Source organism: Drosophila hydei, unplaced genomic scaffold (genome assembly GCF_003285905.1).
Source record: "Drosophila hydei strain 15085-1641.00,03,60 unplaced genomic scaffold, DhydRS2 tig00000384-arrow-arrow-pilon, whole genome shotgun sequence".
NCBI classification, from domain to species: Eukaryota; Metazoa; Arthropoda; class Insecta; order Diptera; family Drosophilidae; genus Drosophila; species Drosophila hydei.
The window spans coordinates 291,902-316,929 of NW_022045722.1; the positions used below are offsets into that span (position 1 = coordinate 291,902).

The following is a 25,028-nucleotide window of genomic DNA, read 5'->3' on the forward strand; positions in this document are numbered from 1 at the left end:
TTGAATAATCGAAACAGTTAATTTTATTGGTTTTTCTTATTATATTCACTACTTTTAATTTGACTTATATGACACCAATTTTTAGCATGTCCTATCAGTACGAGTTAAAACACGAGACTGATCTATATTTTTACAAATCATAGCCTCACCGGCGTAAGTAGAGTTGCCCTTGCCAGGGCTGTTCCTTAACTTGTCTAGCACCCGATAATAAGTGTTGAATAATACCTTACATTAAGTGTTATAAGCTAACTAAGTGTTATAAGTTAACTTATATTATATTATATATATTATACAATTGTAAAAATGTTTATTAAAGATGATTCGAAATTACATATACTCCTATCGGCTGCATAAACTCATTGTTTTGGTAAAATTTGGAAGATATGTTTTTTTTATTGTCCCTCAAGTCCTTAATAAATATAAATTTTGATAGATCAATAGAGTAGGTCCACGGTAACTGAATTATTAACCTTTGAGTTTCAAACTTTAAAGCTGTAGAACATAGTTTTTTGCCGATTTGCTGCAATCACGTTAACGTGGGCATGTAACTCATGTGGCTAATCTATAGAAATAGGCTACACTAATTTAATTGTAAAATTTTAATGCTCAATGCCCGAAAATTTGGAAATCTATCGGCTTAGATATAAAATCTGTAATTGTTGTTGATGAGCGTTGTGCCCACGAGTATATGTTTAGAATTTTAATAATAATAATTTTAATAATAATAATTAAAACCCTATAGGTTATATCTTTGAAAGTTAAACGAAACTCGCGAAGGAATCGCATACCTATATGCTTGTATGTATTTAATCAGAAAAATGTTTGAAAAAAAATCACCTAATCCCGCATCATTCAAACTCGCACCGACACAATCTATACCATGTTTATTAAAAAAAACAGTAGCCACCGCCACGTTTACTCAGCAACGCGTATTACTTCTGACCACACCGCCAACTCACTGCTCTGCGCACTTTATTAAAGCTCCACCTCCCAATCCAACTATAATTCAATCGTATTTGTGATTTATGCTGCTTGCAATGCATGCTGTTCATGTGGCTAAAAGAGCAAAAGTTTTACTCAACTGTTGTCAGTAAAATTATAGTCATATGAACCTAATATCCTACTGAGAAAGTACAAATTTTGTACAAATTGAACTTTAATTGTAATAACGTTTTTATTTTACCGGTATTATGTCTATAAAAAAAAAAAGGAAATAAAATGTGCATGAAACTAAATTTAAAATTTGGGGGCTTACGGGCATATCTCTTGTGAATAATTCTGACCAAACATTTAAGCAGAAATGTTCAAAATTGATAACGAAGTACTCAAAAATAAATTAATTAAAACTAAACCAAGGGGAAAATCAAAATTTTGTGAAAACGAGCAGAAAAGATATACCTCTAATCATTAAATATTGAAAGAAATTACTTTCTTTATCGAAAGCAACTGTATCTGTATTTTAAATAGGTCTATTTATAACAAGTAAGAAAGCTCTTGTCGTGGTGCCCGACTGGCAGATAATCATATCTGCGTTTTTTTAATATTAGTTTAGTTATATAGTTTGTATAGAGTTTTCAAAAAAAAAAAAAAATAATACATAAAAACTGACATTACGACAGTAAGAGTCAAACCCACATTGAACTCTATCAACACCGCCATTTTATAATAAAAACATAATGGAAAATATCCCTTCACCGCCAGGCTCGAACCAGAGATCACTGCATACATGCGCCCACTCTCCCAACGCCAATACTGCCTTGCTTGTACGTGCAGTTGCATAGTCAGCATAGATAATTCGAATCATAGACGCATTTGAATGTGTGTGTGCACACGTATAGGAAAAATGCATGCGCTTGGCCCTGCTTGACATGTGCTTTTGCAATTTTGCCAAACGTTTTGTTTAATAACTTCTGTTTTACTTATACATACATAAAATATACTAAATACCAGATTTGGAGGTTCTAACTCTTGAGACGTACGAGATATAAGTTTTTAACTGAATTTCGATCATGTTTTATTTGATAACAGTAGAACGGGAAAAGTTATCGAATATTTGAAACAAATTTGACATGCGAGTGCTTTACACGGACCTCTAATTAATGTCCAAAAAATTTCAAGTTTCTAGCTCTTATGCTAAGATGCTAAAATCAAGAATGCCTCCTTTTGCCTATTACATACACTTGCACAAAACCATTATACCCTGTTTTCCTATTCTTAATGGGATCAGTAAATGTCGGTAACGAGTGCCGCTTCTACCAATACCACCACTGCACTGCTGTCGAAACATAAGTAACAGATGACAATTCAAGCACAATTCAATCGCAATTTCAATTCTTCGAATAGAAAAAAATACACGCATTTGAGTGTATGTCAAACCGAACATTTCATTAATGAAGAAAGTGAATTGTTGATAAATTCCTTTTCCTAAATTTCAAATCTTTTCTATGAAGCTCAATATCTTCTAGCATTCACACATTAGTGGCACATAACATAAAAAAACATAACCATAGCAATCAAAGATAAATATCCGATATCCGGTTAAATGCTTCACTGCTTTAAGTCTAGCTAGCGGAAACGTGTAGTGTACTGATGTGTGTTGCTTGAGCTCTTATGGCGGAAGGAATGTATATTACGAATTTGTTAACATACACTTCCGGCAAACCAGGCACGGTTCAATATGTCATGTACAACGCTTTAGTCGATTTTAATGGCAAGTGTTGCGATATATACATTGATGATATAATCATGTTTTCGGCTTCATTAGAAGAGCATATGAGCATATGAGATTCAAAAAACAAAGTAAATTAAGTGAAGAATACATAGGGACATATTATATTGTTTTTTTAATTCTTTAATTATGAAGTATCGGGGTTGATAGAGTTCATAGGCGTTGCGTAGATAATGTGGGTTCGACTCTTGCTGTTTGTATCGAGTATTAAAAAAAAAACAAATAAAAATCGACATTACCACACCAAGATTCAAACCCACAATTTTTACGCAACGCGCATCCGCCACTTCATAATTAACAAGTAAGAAAGAAAGGACATACCATGATCCCAGTCCTATCTGAGTTTTTTAATATTTTCCGTAGTTTGTATCGAGTATTCAAAAAAAAAAAAAGCAAATAAAAAACGACATTACGAGACCCTATTCGAAACCGGTTTGTTTGGGCAACGTGCACCAACTCTACCAACATCGTCACTTCATAATTAAGAGCTAAAACAATAATAAGTATTCCATCTCCACCGGGCTTAAACCCAGGGACTAACTGCTTACGAGAGCCGCCCGTACCAACACAGCCACTGCACCTCTTGGAAGAAGAGTTGCAAATTTGCAAACGCCTTCACACAATAGCCTTATTTCCAACTAAACTTAAATTTTAAGAATTTGGGGAAATTTGGAGCCGGTATCCAAAATACAACAAAAACCAAAATTGCATAAAATATACATAAAACTCAATACAAAATTTGGAGGCTCTAGCTCCTCAGACGTACGAGATATAATTTATTAACTGCATTTCAAACATGTTTTCATTCGATAACAATTAAATGAGAACAGTTATCGAATATATGAAACAAACTTGAAATGCGCGTGCTATACATGGACCTACAAAAAAATTCTCTAGTCTCTAGCTCTTATAGATGCTGAGATCGACGCGTTCACACATACGGACATACGGACAGACGGGCGGACGGACAGACGGACAGGGCTCAATCGCCTCGGCTTGTCGTCCTGATCAAGAATGTATATACTTTATCAGGGTATCTGCTATTCGGGCACCCCGACTAGAGCTTTCTTACTGGTTATATGTAGTCTTATATAATTTTATTAGTTTTAAAAATTATGTCAAGGTACTGTGATATCCAATTTATCACTCACCTCATGGACGTAGATTTATAAACTATATATTTTAAGTCAACGAACAGACGGACATTCCACAAAATAATATACTCTGTCACTTCGAAACGTACCTTCATGGTAATGGTATTTCTGTTAAGTCAGATGAACTTTTTATACCCTGATCCCATTGAAAATGTGAAATCAGGGTATATAATTACTAAAGTTCAAATTTGCAGCTCATTGCACAAGAAGTGCGTTGGCGTTGTTGGTAGAAGCGGCACTCGTATGCAGTGTTCCCTGGGTTCGAGCGGCAGTAAAAGAAAATGTTGTATTCTTCTTTATTTATTTGAATTATGAAGTGACGGTGTTAGTAGAGTTGATGCGCGTTGCGTAGAATTTGTTGGTTCGAATCTTGGTGTCGTAATGTCGATTTTTATTATTTTAACACAAACCATTCTTGTTAAAACTTACATGTTGGATTAATGTATCTCCATTATCGCAAAGGATATACAACTGTGATATTGCCGACGATATATACACAATAAACTTAATGTAGTCACCAATGAACAAATATTCGCTCTGATGTAGTGACATCAAACACAATAGCGAGAATCATCAACATGTGCAGGTGAATAAAAAAAAGCTTTGTAAAATTATTTTAAATACTTTGCCTTAAAAAACTTACAGTAATTAGTTGAAATCCAACCATACAGATTAGGATAGACGATATCATAAGATTCACTAAAAGTATGGGATTAAAAAAGTCTTCCAATCGCTTAGCAAACCTAAAATAAAAATGTTTTTGAATCCATATTATTAAACATGTTTTGATTAAGGGTAATTTGAAAGCTTTTTTACTTTATATATCTTCTTTGAATCTTGTAAAATGGATATTTTGTTTATCCGTTTGCCCATTTGGAGTTTTTTACAGTTTGTCTAAAACTCTTTAGTCACCGAAAAAAAATTTTTTTTTGGACTTAAATAATAATAGCCTTTAATAATTCAACTCATTGAATTTTTATACCCTGATCCCATTGAAAATGGGAAATGGTTTTGTACAAATGTATGTAACAGGCAGAAGGAGGCGTGGCAGACCCTATAAAGTATATATATTCTTGATCAGAACGACGAGCAGAGTAGATTGAGCCCTGTCCTTTTGTCTGTCCGTCGGTTTGTCCGTTTGTGTGAACGCGTCGATCTCATCATCTATAAAAAGTTTCATATATTCGATAGCTATTCCCATTTATATTTTATTTAATGGATTTTAATGAAATTTTCAGCATATGATATATTATATTGGATGGGTAGAGATGCAAACGCCTTCAAATAATGGTCCTATTTCCTGAACTTATATTTTAAGAATTTGGGGAAATTTGGTGACGATATCCAAAATCCAATAAAAATGAAAATTGATAAGATATACATAAAACAAAATTTGGAGGATCTAGCTCTTAAGAAGTATGAGATATAATTTATTAACTTCTTTTCGATCATGTTTTTATCCGATAACATTTAAATGGGAATAGTAACCGAATATATGAAACAAACTTGATATGCGTGTGCTATACATGGACATACAAAAAATTTCAAGTCTCTAGCTCTTATAGATGCTGAGATCGTCGCGTTCAAATATACGGACAGGCATATGGTCTGTCTATTCGACACACCCGAGTAAGAGATACCCTTAACTCTGCGAAGAGCTGATGAACAAACAACAGATGGAAAAATTGACTCAGCTCGACATCTGATCAAGAATATATATTTATTGTAGAATACAATTTTAATTTATAAACATTTTCATTCTCAATATGTAATTGGCCTATGCAAAATTATTTTTTGTTTATGTATACGGACAAAGACGGCAATCATTATTATTGCGTACATGATTATCTTCATCTAAAGCTAATTGTAAATTTTATTTTGAATATATATAGCTATTAAAGTTTCAAGTTTCATCAATGTTACCAATACTCTGTAAAATTGGTATTTATTTCAATTTCAATAAGATATAAACTCTTACCTGATTATTTTGTTGTGGTGTTGTGAAATGCTTTGAAGTTCGCGTATTATTTTTAGGTTAAGTTCTTCAGTGTTAGTTCCGAAAGACATATTTTTTTTGCACTTATCCACTAAAACGTCGATGCGTTTATGCAATAAACGATATTGTCCACATGTGTATGTTGTAAAAAATCCAAAAACTGAATCCTCAGCAAACAGTGTGGTCACCACACAAATACCAGCATACGCAGTAAATATATATGTTAGTGTATAACGTATCCAACTATTGTATGGATCGTACGGAAAAACCATCTTATAAGGAAATGGCTTTACTGGTACATCAGTCCCCACAATGTAAAATAGTTCCACTAGTGGTAGTACGCAGTACATTAGTATAAGGCAAGACAATAATATCGTCATAACTTGAAAAGTAACCATCCGCTTACGACATTTTTTGGTGATGCTGGCGTTTTTGCTACTGTTAAATACAAAATAAATTAAGTTTAATATTTATTGCAACTGAATTGAATCAATATAAAAATGTTAAATTCATTAGGTGCATATAAAGATAAATTTAATTAATGAGGTAAGCTAATATTAAGTAAAACTCAAAACTAAATTAAATATGAGTATTATGCATGATGGTGCAACGTTTGTATCCTGTGTTACTTCTTGTCCTAACGGATGCGAGCTGGTTGAGCCATGTCCGCCCGTCGGTCCGTCCGTATGTGTGACCGCGTCAATCTAAGCATCTATAAGAGCTAGAGACTTGAATTTTTTTTGTAGGCTCCAAACTTTGAATTTAGTTTTATGTATATTTCGTTCAATTTTGATTTTAATTAGTTGAAAATGGGAAATCAGGGTATAATGGTTTTATGACAAACTATGAAACAGAGCCTATTAAGTATATATATTCTAGATCAGGACCAAAAGCTGAGTGGAATGAGCCCTGTCCGTCCGTCCGTATGAACGCGTCGATCTCAGCATCAATAAGAGCTAGAGGCAACAAATTTTATTGGAGGTACCAAGTACCGCCTGTACCATCACCATCGCTGTATTACTCAGATGGAAATTTGCAAATCTAAAGTAAACTATCAGCTGACAACTCAAAACACATTTTGATCATCATTTGGATAATAATACAATATAAATGAATAACGCATTTGAATGTACATATGAAAAATCAACAAAAATCACATGAAAAATCAACAAAAATAATAATGCTGATTAGAATGGGCGAAGGAAAAATACTGAAGCCAGAAGACTTACGCCACGAGTTTACAAAACTGTAAAAATTGTTTAGATCGCCAACATCGAAAAATTATATATTTCTATATTTCGATTATAATTATCGAGTTGGATCGTCATCTTGATCCTGAATACATTTACTTTATGGGTCAATAATACGCCTCCTCCTGCCTGTTCCTTATATTTTTACAGAACCATTATATACAGATTTCCAATTAATGTGTTCAGGCTGTAAAAAATTTTTACTTTAACGTTTTTGAAGTTTCTGAAAAATCAGCAGTAACGAAAAACGTTGCGAATTTTGATAAAAGATACAAGGACTCACTGTTCATAGGATGTTATGGATAACTCATATTTTGTATTCCCTGATCCCATTGAAAATGGGAAATCATGGTATAATGGCTTTGTGCAAATGTATGTAACAGGCAGAAGGAGGCGTGGCAGACCCTATAAAGTATATATATTCTTGATCAGGACGACAAGCCGAGTCGATTGAGCCCTGTCCGTCAGTCTGTCTGTCCGCCTGTCCATCTGTCTGTCGGTCCGTCTCTTCGTATGTGTGAACGCGTTGATCTCAGCTTCTATAAGAGAGAGACTGAAATTTTTTTTGCATATCGAGTTTGTTTCAAATATTCGATAAATATTCGCATTTAATTGTTATCGAATAAAAACATGTTTGAAATACAGTTAATAAATTATATCTTGGACGTCTTAAGAGCTAGAGCCTCCAAATTTTGATTTTGGTTGGATTTTTGATACCGGCTCTAAATCTCCCAAAATTCGTACAAAAAGTCTCTAGCTCTTATAGATGCTGAGATCGACGCGTTCACACAAACGGACAGACAGGGCTCAATCGACTGGGCTTGTCGTCCTGATCAATAATATATATACTTTATGGAGTCTACCCATTTTTTTTCTCATTTTCCCATTTTCAATGGGATCAGGGTTACTTTTATACAGTTCAAACACAAAACAAAAAAAATGACAAATCAACAAAAAATCTTTGAATTGCAACAATTCATTCAACTGTTAACAAACGTAATTATCGCAAGAGAAGGTGAAGGCAGAAATCCAATTGCAACTCAAAGGAACTGCATGGATTCCTGTCTGCAGTAGACCAGATCGTGGAGGAGTACGATGACAATGACCAGGTCTTCACTGTCATATTCAATACCAAAATTCAAGGTCAGGCTAGAACTATGCTTAACATTAATCCACAAGCACCAGCAAACTGCACGTAGTGCAAAAATCGTTTGAGACATCACTAAAGACCAAGAACGGATGAGATGGGACTAACTAGGAAGATTAATAACTTAAGAGTAACAAGCGTAAGAGATTTTAATAATAAAATAAGAACAATTGTTGAGGAATTGTTGATAGTAAACTAGTTGATATTCTAATTGGATTATTAATTCAAAGAGTTATAGAATTAGCATGTGGTCCGATGGCAATTGCCCTTATGAATAAAACAACTGTAACAGATGTAAGAAATTGACTTTCTAATTTCGTTTTATATTTCATCATCAGCAACCACATCAGAAGCATTGAGTGTAGACAATTTAATGATGAAAAAATAAATAATAATCCAAATTACGAAAATAAACAGGAAGAATTTTTTACCAACTAGCCTCGGACAAAAGAACAGTTTTCATTAAAGGAACTATTGAGGGGGATTCTTTACTAATTTTAGTAGATACTAGATCTACTATAAGTATATTAAATACCGACAATATTCATGAATCAAAGTATAAAATAATTTTAAAATTTTCAAAAACCATTTACACTATTAATGGGGATATAAAAAATGACAGCTATTTAGTTAAAACAGAAGTAGCAAGTGAATTTAAATATGCAGATTGCGCAAGACTACGATGGGTAGGTATATCCATAGAAAGATCATATGATTTTTTATTGGGCATGGATTTTATCCAAGCAAACTTGGAAGATATGGATTTTAAAAACAAAATAATTAAGCTTTGCAATGGAGTCGAAATTCCGTTCGTTTCCAAATTATCAGAAGATGTTACTGTAATGGAAGCAGGCGAAAGTGATGACTTTAAGCTAGAAGAGCTCAATGCTGAAGAAGCGCAGATAGTAAAATCTTACGAAAAAGTATGAAAAGTTATATTTTAAAGATGCTGATCAGTTAACTAACACTAATACAATACTTCACAATATTAAAACCATAAAAGATCATCCTATAAATTCAAAACTCTATAGGGTTCCTCCAAAATATGAAGAAGAAGTAAGAAAGCAAATAATCGAAATATAACAAGTCAGAAAACTCTAGTCAGGGTAGTCATGGTGCCCGATACCCTGATCCAAGTCCTCTTTCAGTTTATTAATATTTTCCGTAGTTTGTATCGAGTATTCAAAAGAATAAAGTAAAAATCGACAGTACGACACCAGGATTCGAACCCACTATTTTTACGCAACGCGCAGCAACTCTACCAACAGCGCCACTTCATAATTTAAGCAAATAAAACAATAAATAATATTCCATCTCCACTGGTCTCGAACCATGGAACTAGCTTCTTACGAGCACCGCCTCTACAAACGCAGCCACTGCACCACTTGTAAGAATAGCTGCAAATTTGAATTTAAGGAGCAACTAATAATTCAGCCCAATTCAATCGCAATTTCGATTCTTCGAATAAAAAAGAATTCACGCATTTGAATGTATGTGTGCACACGCGTAGGAAAAATACGTGCGCGTGGCGCTGCTAACATGTGCTTTTGCAAATTGGCCAAACGTTTTGTTTAATAACTTTTGATCTATTGGATTTTAATGAAATTTTCTGCATATGATCTACATATCTTATTGGCTTGGTTGTTTTGGCTTCACATAATGGCCCTAGTTCCCACTAAACTTAAATTTTAAGAATTTGGGGGAATTTGGAGCCGGTATCCAAAATCCAACAAAAATCAAAATTGCATAAAATATACATAAAACTAAATACAAAATTTGGCTCTAGGTCTTAAGACGTTCGAGATATAATTTATTTACTGCATTTCAATAATGATTTTATTCGATAACAATTAAATGCGAATAGTAATCGAATATTTGAAACAAACTTGACCTGCGCGTGCTATACACGGACTTACAAAAGAAAATTTCAGTCTCTAGCTCTTCTAGATGCTGAGATCCACGCGTTCACACATACGGACAGACGGACAGACGGACGGACAGATGGACGGACAGACGGACGGACAGACAGACGGACAGGGCTCAATCGACTGGGCTTGTCGTCCTGATCCAAAATATATATACTTTATGGGCTCTGCCACGCCTCCTTCTGCATGTTACATACATTTACACAAAACCATTATTCCCTGATTTCCCATTTTCAATGGGATCAGGGTATAAAAACAAAATTATACATTTAGATATATTTCACATAAAACACAAATCTTTTGCTACAATCATAGATAAACTTACAACATTTGCAGTTGCTTATAATATTACTGATAGAAATTGGCGAACAAAGATGCAAATTATGATAGGACATTTTGTAAAATTTAACAAGCAACAGAAAATAACAATGGATTATGAGTTTAAATCAGAACATAATACAGTTTTTAAACAATGAAGATATTGAAATACATTATACAAAGCCCAACTCCCATACAGGAAACGCTGATAGTGAAAGATTACATTCTACATTAATTGAAAAAATAACAGGAATAGATAATAATGAACTATCCATTGAATCTAAAATTCAATTAGCAATAATAGCTTACAATAACCGTTATCATTCAACAATAAAATGTTACCAAATTATGCAAAAAATACAGAAGATATAAATAAATTAAAAATGATTATTGAGGAACGTAAAAAATAACTATAAGCCAGATAAATAATACAAGAGAAGAATACAAAAAACAAAGAAGGTTCACCCACTTCAGGATATTTTAAAACAGATTGAAACAAACATAAGAACAGCCAATATTACAGACAAAGAGTAACTACTAGTAGAAATCAGATTAATAAAGGCAAAGATTAAATCTATTACACCTTTTAGCAGAAATAAAAGTGGCTTACAAATACAAACAGCACACAAATGGCTCTTTGGTCTAATGGACGACGAAGACAGGACTGATATCTTAGAACACTTTGATATAATCGACCAAAATATCATACCATAACATCATAAGCAACATGAACCAACATATAATCATAAATTCACATTTCAACGACACAATACATAGTTTTGCAGAAACGATTAGGCACGACCGAATAATCATTAACGAAACACTGACAAGCCTAAATAACCAAAATAGAAAAATCTTAATGAAAATCTTTTACAATGACCAAATGCCGAAATAAAAAAATTTAGAAAAATATAGCCTCTGCAAAGAATAATATAATTTTACCAGAAATTTTGTCAGAAGAAGAAATAAACAAATTTGATATTGATTTTTATAAATTAAAATTAATTAGTATGGGCATTTTAAAATACAAAATTAATTGCATAATAATAGCAATAAAAATTCCAATAAATTATATAAGTGTAGATGTTAAGTTACTTATCCCAATGCCTAATACAGATTATATCCAAATTGATCAAGAAAACTTATTAATTATATAAGTTAACGATAACACACTGGAATATAAACCAAATACAATTTTAAAGGAACTTAAATTTATTAAAAGTTGCACTCTTGCCAACAATTATAAATTTATATTTAATAATATCACATTGAAATTACCTCATACAATTTGGAAATTGTAAAATAAAAATTTTAAAAGAAACATTTTCCAATGAAAAAATAGAATTTTACTAACAATTTTTATATTCCACAGAACTATTAAATCAACCTACAAAAATACTATTAATTTAGATCATTTAACAATAAAAAGCTTTGAAACTTTAAAAGAAATCACAGAATTGAAATATGATATATATATGTTTTATGATTTATGTATACTTACGATGCAAAGGCAAAATATTATTATTAATTTAAAAAGAATTCAGGAGAATTCATACTCTAAGAGGGGAGGAGTTATGTCATCAGCATCACTTCCCGCAGCGTCAGCTGACATCATAAAATAAGCTTCAGTTGACATTAAGGGTTTGCAATCTTCCTTGATGTAAAAAATCCAATTAACTCAAAGTACATAATCCAAAATTGCAAACCTAAAAAATTATCGCAGAAGATTGTCGCAGCCCAGCTGCATAATATAAACACACTTTAGCAATAAGCAACTGTATAATATAAACACACTTTAGCAATAAGACGCAATCCGCATATTACAAACATAAACAATTATCGCAGCTTCCGCTGTCTAACATAAGCATAGAATCGTATAAAAGGCCCCTTAACATTGAATAAGGGACAGTTGTATTTCTGGCTTCAAATAAAGAACATGTATTAACTCTTATCAAAAGAAGTGCATAATTACGTGCTATATACGGACCTACAAACAAATTTCAAGTGTTTAGCTCTTATAGATGCTGACAACCACGCGTTCACACATACGGACAGACGGACAGTCGGCTTGTCGCCTGATCAAGAATATATATACTTTATGGTGTCTGCCTAGCCTCCTTCTGCCTGTTACATACATTTGCAGAAACCCATTATACCCTGATTTCTCATTTTCAATGGGATCAGGGTATAAAAATTAACGTATTTAAATGTATATGCACATGTATGAAAAATGCATATACATATATGCAAATATATATAAAACTAAATATAAGAATATAGCTCTTTTGTTGTACGAGATATAAATAAAACTATAGTGATATAGTCTGCGAATATTTAAAACAAACTTGATTTGCGCATGCTATAGACCTACATTTATTCAGCTATGTAACTCTAGTTTTATATACTAGTTAACACCCGATTGTAACAATTTTAATTATTAGCATTTTCCGATACGTGTACAAATTAAGTCTTCTGTCGTAACCTCGTTGTCTGGCGACGATGTTTGGTTGATCGGACGGTGGTGACTTAATTCTCTTTGTGAGGTGGTGATGAATCCAACAGGTAACTATTGGAACAAGTGATTAGGTTGTGGGAGCTTTCCCGGTTACCCGTCTTGGACGTGGTCAACTATGATTGATAACGCTGATAAAGTTCATTGACGGCAATGCCGGAGTTTAATCATTCGCTCGTCTTATAATGTTGCGATCTAGAATGAGAGCTGTGTCTGCTGTGTCTGTTGTTAACGGCGTATGCTATGAGACTGCACTTTTGGCATTTTTCAAAACCGTTTCGTATAGCCTGTGTACTCCGCCACCGCCGCTATTCGTCTTCGTTTCTCTTTTGATTTGCCGTTATTTTTTATCTTATTTTATGTACGTTATTCTTATTATTACAGTTGTTTCTAGTACGTCGAGCGTCGTTGTTACTGCTGCTGTTGTTGTTGTATTTGTTGCTGAGGGCAACCAAATACTTATGATCGTGTGTTGCGTACTTAGAAATAACAATGTATGACTGTGAGGGTGTATCTTATATGTTTAGTTGTTAACTACCCCCCCCTCAGGATGATGGCCGTCCTCGGTCATATTAAAGTTCTCCAAAGCCTTCTGTATCCTTAATGTAGCTCGCTTTCTCCTAAGTGCCATAAAAAGGACGAATGAGCCAATTAGTCCGACGTTCAGGACGCACCAACCGCGAACCAAAATTTAGGCGAGTCAGCCGCAATTACCTCCTCCTTGAAATCTCGAATTGATTGCAAGTTGTTGATGTTCATACGATGTAGGAGTGGTATGCTTAAAGCCGGGTCATGTCCGATGATGTTTAGGAGCGGTGACCTCACGGTGCCAGGCTGCTTGCTTGGTGATTTGCGCAAATTTACAAATTCTGTGCCATTGATAGCTGCAGACCGTTCGAAAGTTATCAGGAAGGTTCCTGAGACGGTTACCTCTGCGCCATCATCTGTTCGGACGCGCTTCGTTGATAACCACGACGCCGTCGTCTACAGGCATTATCGCTTTCAGGTGGCTAGGTTGAGTGTGGCAGTTGGCGATGTTTCCCGCGTGAAGGGAGCTAGCACAGGTTTCGCGTCGTGCTCGTTCGCAGAAGGTGTTATGCGTAGTTACGGTGCATCCAGTAACTGCAAAGGTATCCTTTTTGCATTCCGCCAACGTGTCTTCGTCGAGTCGCAGAATGGTTTATTGGTGTGAAACGGGGTAGACGGAGACCCTTTGGCACCCAAGCTCAACTTTAGGGTAGGCTATTAATATGTGGATAATATTCTTGGACTGAAGGACCTTGATCTTAGAAGCTTCTATTAAGCTAACTATTGGGTTATCTTGTTCTATAAGTGATTTCAGATCGGTATGATCAAGGATTGTAGGATTTACTATATTTGCTTTTGCCAACGTTATGGTGAGTATTAAATTTTTAATTTCTGCGTTCAGTATTCTATTTCTTGCCAACAGTGTCTCGAATAAATGAGGAGTGTCGACCAAATCGCCTTTGCGGGAACTGATAATTTTATTGATAGTGTCCGTCAGTCTGTTTATTTGTTTTTGAGTTTCGGAGTTTATTAGTATCTGTTTGGAGTTAGCCTCCACCAACTGCGTCTAATTAACGCGGACCCTTAGGAAATCTGAAGCATCAGGGGTGCCAGCAACAACCTTCAAGGCAGTGCCTAAGAAATCGAGGCTTCGTGAAAATTTTTGATGCACTTGAAGAACGGACAACAATGTTCTAAGGAGATCTGTGTCTACGTCTAGTAGTTTGCGCATATGCGACTGTGGAAAGGAATCGGACAGTTTTTCCGTCTCGTCTACCATACTAACAAATTCAGAAATGTTACTTGAGTGCCTCAAGTAGCTATGTTGATCGAATACCAGTACTTCCCCGTCTAAGACCGGAATGTAGTCGGCATGCGAGAAGTCGGTGATCCGAGCATTTACCGCTGCTAGTGCCACAAGCAAAGTGAGTGCAAACCTGAAATGGACGCACAATATAAGACGGTGTTCTTACTCTAAGTTGGCTTACTAGCTAATTGTAGAGGAAAACTTATTTCAGGTTATGGACCACCCTCCCCTTAATGAGGACAGACGTTCCCAGGTCTGCTTCGACTTTTCGTTCTGAGCATAAGGGAGTTAACTTGTTCCCTAGCCTCTTGTTGTTCTTCTGGAACACCTTTTCTCCTACCTCGAAAACGCGGTTTTGCCTGGATGCATTGCACCTTTTGATATTGTCTTGCTGTGCCTTAATTAGCCTGTCTTTGACGTTCTCGTGACGATCATAAGCTGCTGCATGGACGATCTCAATTGGTTTCTCGCGGGTTACTGAGTGCAAACTTTTGTTGTACTCTATCGTAGCCTTTAAGATTAATTCTGTAGTGTCGCTGATTTTCCTGTCTAATTTGAGGCATCTCGCAATTTCGGTCAGGGTGCTATGAAAGCGCTCTACCTGGCAGTTTGAGGTGCTGTGAATCAGAGCCGCATTCGCAATGCAAATGCCGTAGGCGTTTCGGAGCATCGAAGTGATGGTCTCGGAATTGAAGGCCTCCTCGTTATCGCAATAAATTGTCTTGGTTGCGGGGAAAAGGTTAACAATTTGCATTAGAGGGCTTGTGACATCGATTATCGTTCTGGATAATATCGGTTGGACGACTGCAAATTTGGAGAATTTGTCTATGCAGGTCAAGAACTGTTTCTTGTCTGTCGAGAAAATGTCAATATGCAACATTTCGCCAGTATAATTTGGTATAGGCGTTTCCCCGAGTTCTTGTTTCTTCGGGTGCCTATCATACTTGGCTTTAGTGCAGACCCCGCAGTTTGCAACCACTTTCTTGGCCAAACTGGCCATATTGGGAAAGGAATAGTCACGAAGTACTTGTTTGATGTTTTCTTGAGCTGCTCTGTGCGCTCGATTGTGCTCGGCAGTGATGATTTCTAACTGCTCGTTTTTGTCCGTTATATCTTGCACAAGGTTTTTGCAATGCCAGAATTGGGTGGCAGGGAAATGCAAAATCAGGTCGTATTGGAAACTTGCCAACGTGGGAAGATCGCAATGTATTGCATTAACGACTCCAGAGTTCACAACTTCTTTGAGAGTTTTGAGAATTGTTCTCTTGTAACTGATCAAGTGGCGTGTTTTGCTGCGAAACAGCAACAAATTTCGCTTTAGCGGAAAACGCGATTCCTCTAGGACAATCTGGTTCCTAAAGCAATTCAACGGTTTGTCTGTTGTTTCGACCGTGTAGGTCAGGGGAAGTTCGCTGTGAACGGTTGCAGCGTCTGAACGGGGCCCATCTTGCAGGGCATTAATGTTGTGCCTTGAAAGGGCACCCGCCACCAGATTTTCTTTGCCCGGTTTATAAAACATTTTGTCATTGTGCTGGTCAATGTAAGATTTCCATCTATTAATCTTGGAATTCGTGTTCTTGTCCGAAACAGCGAACGTGAGCGGCTGGTGGTCCGTGAAAATGTTAATTTCCCAAGAACTGTACAAAAAGTTCTACAGTCTGCCCAAAGCCCACACAATGGCCAGCAATTCTCTTTCGTTAGTGGCATAGTTTTGTTCGACCTGTTTTAAGGCGCGAGAAATCTTTGCTATTGGCCTATTTCCTTGGGAAAGAACCGCGCCAATTCCACTGGCCGAAGCATCAGTGGTTAAATCGAACGGTTTCTGGAAGTCTGGATACATTAACATGACATCTTCTGAAGCCAAAATACTCCGTAGACGGTGAAATGCATCGCGTTGAACTTCATTAAATTCAACAGGAATTTTCTTTGATACGTGCCTACTGACTGAACCATTTTCCCCTTTAAGTATGTCCGATATCGGACGCGCTATAGCGGCAAAGTCCTTAATAAAGACCCTATAGTAGCTGGCTAACCCCAAGAAGGTCCTAACGCCGTAGACACTCTTTGGTTCGGGGAATACCTGAATGGCTTTAACTTTTTTGGGATCAGATGTTGCCCCGTCTTTGATTACGATGAAACACAGGAATTCGATACTTTCCTTGAAGAATCGAGTCTTTTCAGGGCCTACACGCATGTTGGCGTCGATTAGACATTTTAACACAATGTTAATGTGTTGAAGGTGCTCCGTTTCGTTTTTAGAAAAAATTATGACGTCGTCTACATAGACAAAGCAAATCTTTCCTATATGTTCCCTCAGGATATCGTCTATTGCCCTTTGGAATATGCTGCTTGCATTGCGCAGGCCGAATGGTAGGCGACAGAACTCGTACTTGCCGCTGCTTACTGAAAACGAAGTCTTTTCGCGGTCATGCTCCGCAAGGTAGATTTGATGGTACCCAGACTTTAAGTCGAGGGGAGTGAAGTACCTTGCCTTTCCTAGATTGGCTAAGATCATGGGGATGCTCGGCATGGGGTAACGGTCCGGTATGGTTTTTTCGATCAGTTTCCTGAAGTCGATTACCAACCTTTTTTTTGGGTTACCGTATGAGTCAGTGCCTTTTTTATCAACCAAGTTTTTGCCAAGTTCAATTTGACTCCGGCTTGTGATAGCAAGTCGAAGCCTATGATGGCGTCGAAAGAACTTAGGGTATCGAGGAGAAAAAACGGGGAAGTATGTTGGAAAATATTCATAAAGCATTTGCGCTTGATTTCGGTAGACCCGTGGATCGAGTTTACCGAGAATGACTTGGCGACCGGCGTTATGGTATTTAGCTCTGTTAAGGGCTTCACATAATTTTTTGCCGCGCCAGTATCAATCAACATCTTCAGAGTTCTCCCAGCCAACCGTCGTTCAATGTACGGAAGCCGGGAGTGTTCCCTAAAAAATGAATCGAGTAGTCACTAGGTGCGTACTCGTTCTCACTCTCTAGTTCTTCAACTGCCTCTTTGGCCGCCTTCTCGAATTCTGTTACGGCTTCTTTGGAATCTGATTGACCTGTTGAACGGTCTGACGAATTCTTGCGGTTTGGTGCGTTGGACTCATTAGCCTGACGCTTGCTGTAGTCGGTTTTTTGTCTAAATCTGGAGGAAGAGTCAACTTCCATGGGCTGTGGATCCCTGGTTTGATTGTCTTTAGGGGCCTGGGGCTGGGGACCGCCCTTTTGGCGTTTCACAAAATGGGGATTTCCCTCCTGATTTTGCTCATCTTTGTTAAATCTGGTTTGTTTGCTTGGGCACGGTTTTTGTTACCTTCAGCAGTTTGCGCTCGGTATTGCAAGGCTTTAGCGTAAGAGTTCGCGAACATGCTTCTCTCAATGCTAGCTTCTGCCTCTCTGGCAAGGGCCAGTGCGGATGGTAGATCTTTTGGTTGTGCAGGGAACACAACCGCTCTCAACGGCTTTCTAAGACCGGAGATAAAGGCGTGCAAGGCGTCGTCTCTGACCTCCCGGTTGAGCAAATCGGCGCCTTCTTGGTCGTGAGACATTACGATTTTGTTAGTTACGAACGTGAGTTTCTTTTCGACGTCTACGTAGTATTGCATCAGGGACATTTCGCCCTGCGTAACTAACTCCAAACATTGCCTCAACATGCGCAAGGATGTTTTGTCCGAGTATGTGCAATCTAGCCTAGCTAGTATTGCATCGAAATTTAGGACAGTGTTGTGAGGCACTAGTAAGGCTCCAGCTGGGCCTTTGATTTTGTTCCTAATGATCGCTACCGCTTGGTAGTGTGCAGTGCTCTTTGGATAATTCTTGAATAGCTCGTATGCGTTGATGGCTGCTTGCCTCCATGCTACATACTCATCCTGTACGCCGGAGAAATCCGGCACAGATTTAATAATGTCTAAGGGAATATCGCATTTGGCGTTAGGATCGACGGATATTTTCTCGTATGTGACGATTTGCGGCGCTTTCACCTGCAAACTCTGTACTTGCGAAGTTAAAGCGGTTATTTGTGCTTGAAACTGATTTTGTTGTTGCGCTAAAGCTTGCCTGATGGCAAGAGAGTCTGAAGTTGACCCGGCTCCATTTCTTCAGTTACAACGGTATCTATAGGAGTAGGATCTACTGAGCAATTGATTTCCCCCTCCCAGCTATCGTCACTATTATATTCGACTTTTACCTTTCTATAATTCCAACTCATTGGCTTATGGTTTGCACTTTTCAAAACTTAGGCCGATCGAGAAAGATCGGCAGGTAAAACTGTTGGCAATAACGGAAACTGGTGTATCTTGGGGTATGCAATATTTATTATAAAAGCATGCAGTGATTTAAAGGAATGAAATGCTGGCTGCCGGAGTTTAATCATTCGCTCGTCTTATAATGTTACGATCTAGAATGAGAGCTGTGTCTGCTGTGTCTGTTGTTAACGGCGTAACGTTTCGCATAGCTTGTGTACTCCGCTACCGCCGCTATTCGTCTTCGTTTCTCTTTTGATTTGCCGTTATTTTTTATCTTATTTTATATACGTTGTTCTTATTATTACAGTTGTTTCTAGTACGTCGAGCGTCGTTGTTACTGCTGCTGTTGTTGTTGTATTTGTTGCTGAGGGCAACCAAAACTTATGATCGTGTGTTGCGTACTTAGAAATAACAATGTATGACTGTGAGAGTGTATCTTATATGTTTAGTTGTTAACTTGCACACATACATTTGAATGCGTGTAATCTTTTCTATTCAAAGAATCGAAATGTAGAATTTTAGTTGTGCTTAATCTGTGTCGGTGTTGGTAGAGGCGGTACTCAAAGATGCCATGTCCTGTGTTCGTGGGAAGAATGGCGAACCAATGTTTTTTTGTCGTTTTTTTATTGTTTAATTATGAAAAGGCGATGTCGGTAGAGTTTATGATAGTTGCTTGGCTTGCTGTCTTAATGTCGGTTTTTTAAATTTTTTGTTATACTTGTCGATACACACGATAGCGATAGCGCGAGTTATCGTCCCGAGCGTATGGGCGATGCTATCGTGGCCGAGGTTATGTGTTACAATCGTTGGTGTAAATAAAACGCTTTAATTTTAATTGTGTTCGTGGTTTTATGTTTAATTTTTTGTTGCTCAATTGTCGTAGTCGTATTGGGATTACCCCGTTCCTAATTCGTATATTCACCGGTTTCTTTTAATCTTTTTACGATTCACTAGACTATGTAACTTGTATTGTTTTTGATTGACTTCCTCTAGTACGGCTGTTTTTTGGTTCGTACAATGGTGTAGGTGTGGGGAGTCTTTTCATGATGTTTCTAAATTCGTTAATGTTTGTGTCATAGTTGGTCAGGTTAACAACGTGTTCCAATGCTCTTAATCCGGCGATATCTTCTGACGTCTCCGAATTTATGTACAAGATTGGTTGTTTACTGTCCCATAGCTAGGAGTCTTAGAGCTATCCATGTAGTGTTGTGCGTCTGTGAATCAGTTTGTAGTGCTAGTTAGTCGTTTAATGGTTTTGCGAATTTTTGATTTATGTATTTTTTGGTTTCTGGCTGTTATAAGGGTCGGGCCGCTATCTTCTTTAACTTTGTTAATTTATTGCGTCTATTTCTTCTCCTGAAGAAAACGTCGTTTTCTTCTAAAGTGGGTGGGTTAGGTATATTGTCGTTGGTTTTTTCTACACGTTTGATTTTAGCTTGAAGCATTTTCTTTTGTATTTCAGAATAGATTTTGGCGCGGAATTCGTTGTTTAGTTAGGTAATCATGTTCGTTATTTATCTTAGTTGCTTGATTAAATATGTGGGTTCGTCCTGTAAATAGTTCAAAGGGTGTGTGATTTGTACTAGTGTACGCCGTTATTGTATGTGATTAGGCATTCTGTCAAGATTTCATCATGTTCTATTTTTGATTTTGTCTGTTAAAATTTGTCTTCGATGAGTCTATAGATTTCTGTCAGAGTCGATGGGCGAGTTGGTTGAGGACTGTTGAAAGGAGGTCGTATGTAGGGCGATATTGTACTGTCCGCAAAAATCCCTGAAAATTCTGTGCCTTAGTCGTAGACAAGTTTTTGTGGTATGCCGAAAAGGCTGAAAAAGGTTTTCAGGTTCTTAACAATGTTGACTGTATTTCTGCTTAGGAGGGGGTAGGCTTGTGTGAATTTAGAAAATGTATCAATTATAGTTAGATTACAATTGTCATTTGTTGTGTAGACGTCTAGATGAACTATCTTTAAAGGCCTGTTAGGTGTTTCGGTTAGTAGTTGGGGAACTGGTTGAGGTTGTCTGTCGTACTTTAGAGTTTAACAAGTGTCGCAGTTTTTTATGAGGTTTGTTAGTTTTGCTTTCATTTGAGGCCCCTATGATTGTTGTCAATGTGATATTTTTCAATAGTTTTAGTTTGGTCTTCTGTGCCTGTGATGGCTTCGAGTAGGGATTCACAATGTACAATTTTGTATAGTTTACTGTCGGAGAAATATTTATTGAAGGATTCTTTAATGAGTTGAAAAATGTCATCTGTTGAGAGTACTGCAACTACTTTGCGTGGTTTTAAAATTAGTTTCAGTATTTTGGTTACTTCTGTCAAGTTGTATGTTTGTCGGGTTATTGTCTGTCTTAGCTTGTTTTTGAAAGTTGCCATTGAAGTGATGTTATGATGTTGTCCAGTCTTTATAATGCATTGAGTACTGAAATCGTTAATGACGTTCTTTGTAGGTATACTACTGTCGAGCTGGTCTTGGCTATTGTCTTTCTGATTTAGGTGTACGTCTATTCTGCTGAGGGCGTCGGCAACGACATTTTGTAACCTTTTTTTGTATATAACGTCAAAATCGAATTCATTAAGGAACCAACGAACCAACTTTGAGCTAGGGTCTTTAAAGTTCATAAGCCACGTTAGTGGTCTATGATCTGTTACGATCGTAAACTTTTTGCCAAAAAGGTATGGCCGGAAATACTTGGTTGCCCATACAATCGCTAGTATTTCTTTTTCAACCGTTGAGTAATTTACTTCAACTTCCGTCAGAGTTCTGCTGGCGAAGCATATTGGTCTGTCATTGTTTAAGGGTCCCTGTGAGAAAACGGCACCTAGAACAAAGTTACTTGAATCTGTCGTTAGGGTGAAGGGCTTTTCGTAGTCGGGATATTTAAGTATGGGGTCGTTGCAAAGGAGGGTTTTTGAGAGCTCGAATGCGTCGAAGAAATCTTGGTCTATAACAATGGGCTTTTTCCCTTTTAATTGGCCTGTTAGTGGTTTGGATATTTTCGCGAAGTCCTTAATGAATTTACGATAGTAACCGAGCAAACCTAGGAAGACTTAATGTCTTTGCGATTTTTGGGTAATGGGAAACTTTTTTCAATTTTTGTAGGGTTTGGTTTTATCCCATCCTGTGTAACAATGTATCCAAGGAACTCGAGTTCTTTTTTTAGGAAGTGCCATTTTGAAGATTTAATTTTTAGGTTTGTCTTCCTAAATTTGGAGAAAATTGTTGAAATATCATTTATGTGTTGTTGTAGTGATTTTGAAAAAATAATATCATCTAAATACACTAGACATATGTTTCCTATACAGTCGCTCAAAACGTTATCCATCACCCTTTGGAATGTGGCTGGAGCGATTTTTAATCCGAAAGGCATATGGATGTACTCTAAATGTCCACTGTCTATATAAAACGCAGTTTTAGGGATGTCTGCGGGACTCAACTGGATTTGGTGGAATCCGCTGGCCCAGTCTAGTGTTGTGAAATAAGATGCCTTACCAACATTATCTACAATTTCACTAATGTTTGGCATTGGGTATCTATCAGAAATTGTTTTTTCGTTAAGCTTTCTGAAATCAATAACGAGTCGCCATTTCTGTTGTATCCCTTTCTCTGTTTTCTTTGGAACAACCCATACGGGTGCTCTCCAAGGCGAAAAACTGTTTCTTATTATTTTTTTATCAAGAAGTTCAGAAATTTGTTTCTTTATTTCTTGTTTATGAATAAATGGCTGACGATAAGACTTAACGTGGATTGGAATATTATCTATAGTTGGGATCGAGTGTGTTATTTCGCTACTGAAGGTTAGTTGGGTGTCTTCTTTATAAAATATGTCTGAAAAGTCTGAGCAAATTTGGATGAGCTGTGATTTCTCCTCTTTATTTAGGTTTTCTGTAATCAGAATGTTGGGTTTAGACTGTGTAAGGCCTTCGAGGGTTGGTGCATTCACAAGGTTGTGGAGTTGGATGTTTTATTGTTTTTGAACTTGATCGTCGGTTGATTCGTTGACCAATTCGAGGCTTGCAACACCTTTGGTAGCAGTGTATAATCCACCAGAAATGGTAAGGTGTTTTGACTGTTTTGGACTGGCAATGGTAATAATGTCTTGCTAGAGCTACAAATTTCGTGGACGTGAATGGTAGTGTCGACTTTCGTGAGGATGGGTAAAGTCACAAGAGGGGTTACTAGCTGTCGTGTTTGTAAGACAATTTTTGCACTTAGTTTTGTTAGTATGTCCATACCTAGAAGGCCGTTAAAGAAGGTGTGGAATTTGAAAATTAATAGTTGTATGTTTGTTGACTCGTTGAATTCTTTGAATAGAGGTATATTTGTAGAGTTTGTAATTTCGTGACTGCTAAGAACGGTATTTATTCTAATGGGTAAGTCTAGTGCTGTCATCTTATCTAGCGTTATTAGATTTGGTTCAATAAAAGAATTTGTTGATCCAGTATCTAACAGGAATTTCAATGGTGTATTATTAAACGAAGTTATTCTTATGTATGGTAGACATGCTTCGTATTTAGGTAGAGTTAAATGTTTGTGGAATTGTTGATGTTGCATGAATTAGGGTCTTGCGTTTCTATATTGTTTAAATGTCTCTGCTCATTGTTTTTTTTTTTTTTTGTTTTATATAGGTTATGCATGCGTGTTTTTTTTTTGTTAAAATGTGATTTTTTGTTGTTTTAAATGTATATACACTTGTGTGTATATTGATAACTACAACAAATTACAAGTATCTAGCTCTTATACGTTCTGATTGACGTGTTCATACATACCAGCAGAGAGACAAAAGGAAAAATTATTAAAGGAAGAGAGTACTGCGGAGAACACGTTGCTTAATTTATTTATTTTATTTATTGAAACTTAAATGTAAAATTTAATGTGGAAATTTATTGAATGTAACGGACGAAAATTGTTGGTTGCTTTGGAAGAGGGAATCCTCAAAAGATTGACAAACACTTATTATACGCACGAACATCACAACACATAGTATTGTATTTAAAAAGTTGTATGTTCGATGATCGAAAATATGGGATCTCAATATCAGCCCGCTTCTAGGGCTTAATCCTTACCAATATACTCAATTTTTAGCTTGAGCAGAGTGCTGAGTCTAAACTGTCAAGAATATGCAGGTTTACGAGTCGTTATTATGGGTCATGGGTTACGGGTTATGATCAAATTTCAAAGGTCAACGATCAAAGGTCAAAGGTCAAAAGTCAAATTTGACGACCATGAAATCAAAACTATCGTTGCAATAGATATGATCCCGTAACTCTTGTTACAAGCTCCATTATCATCATTATAAGTCAGATGTAAATAAATGCTCTCTCTCTTATGTAACCTTACCGAAGGAAGACCTAAATTCTATCATGCTGCAACTAAAATTAAATAATAGTAATAATATAATAATACTAATAATAGGTTTTATTCTAATGTAAAATCATCAGTTCAGTTTAACTCTTCTTATGGACTAAAACATCGAGACAAACATACATGTGTAAGCCCCTGATACTGGTTACATAAATTAAATATATAAGAAAATAACATAAGCAGAGATTTTCTTAGTAGGCTCTTCTGCAGCCAAGTACAGTTTGTATTATATAAATATAAATAAAGGAATATAAGGGTTAATGTTGATTTGTTAGCATGCGCAAGATATCAAGTTACCATAACCGATCATTGCGATCAAGCCGCTGAATTGAGCTGCTACTGTGTTGGCACCATGAGCTCGATCGTTAGCCAATAATATTTACGTTACCAACTATGTGTGAGATGCACTTATAGACTCTGAGAGAATTATGGGCGAGGAGTAGTCGTTAAGATATATGAAGTTTGGGCCTTGACCCACATACATTTTTTACAGCTCACAACCGAATTGATTCGGAAGAATTAAATAAACTTGTTAATTAAGTTAATTTTAATTAATTAT

At 36.5% G+C, this 25,028-nt stretch overlaps 1 protein-coding gene across 1 annotated transcript in view; it reads right to left on the reverse strand.

Moving 5' to 3' along the window:
* LOC111598063 (odorant receptor 13a) overlaps positions 1–25,028 on the reverse strand; it is a 60,889-nt gene that overhangs the window by 32,905 nt on the left and 2,956 nt on the right. Inside the window, exons 2-4 of the mRNA XM_030224198.1 lie at positions 5,861–6,316; positions 4,526–4,625; positions 4,312–4,419 (exon numbers count right to left, since the gene is read on the reverse strand). Of these exons, the coding sequence (XP_030080058.1) occupies positions 4,312–4,419; positions 4,526–4,625; positions 5,861–6,316 (664 nt within the window). The remainder of the gene's footprint in view (positions 1–4,311; positions 4,420–4,525; positions 4,626–5,860; positions 6,317–25,028) is intronic.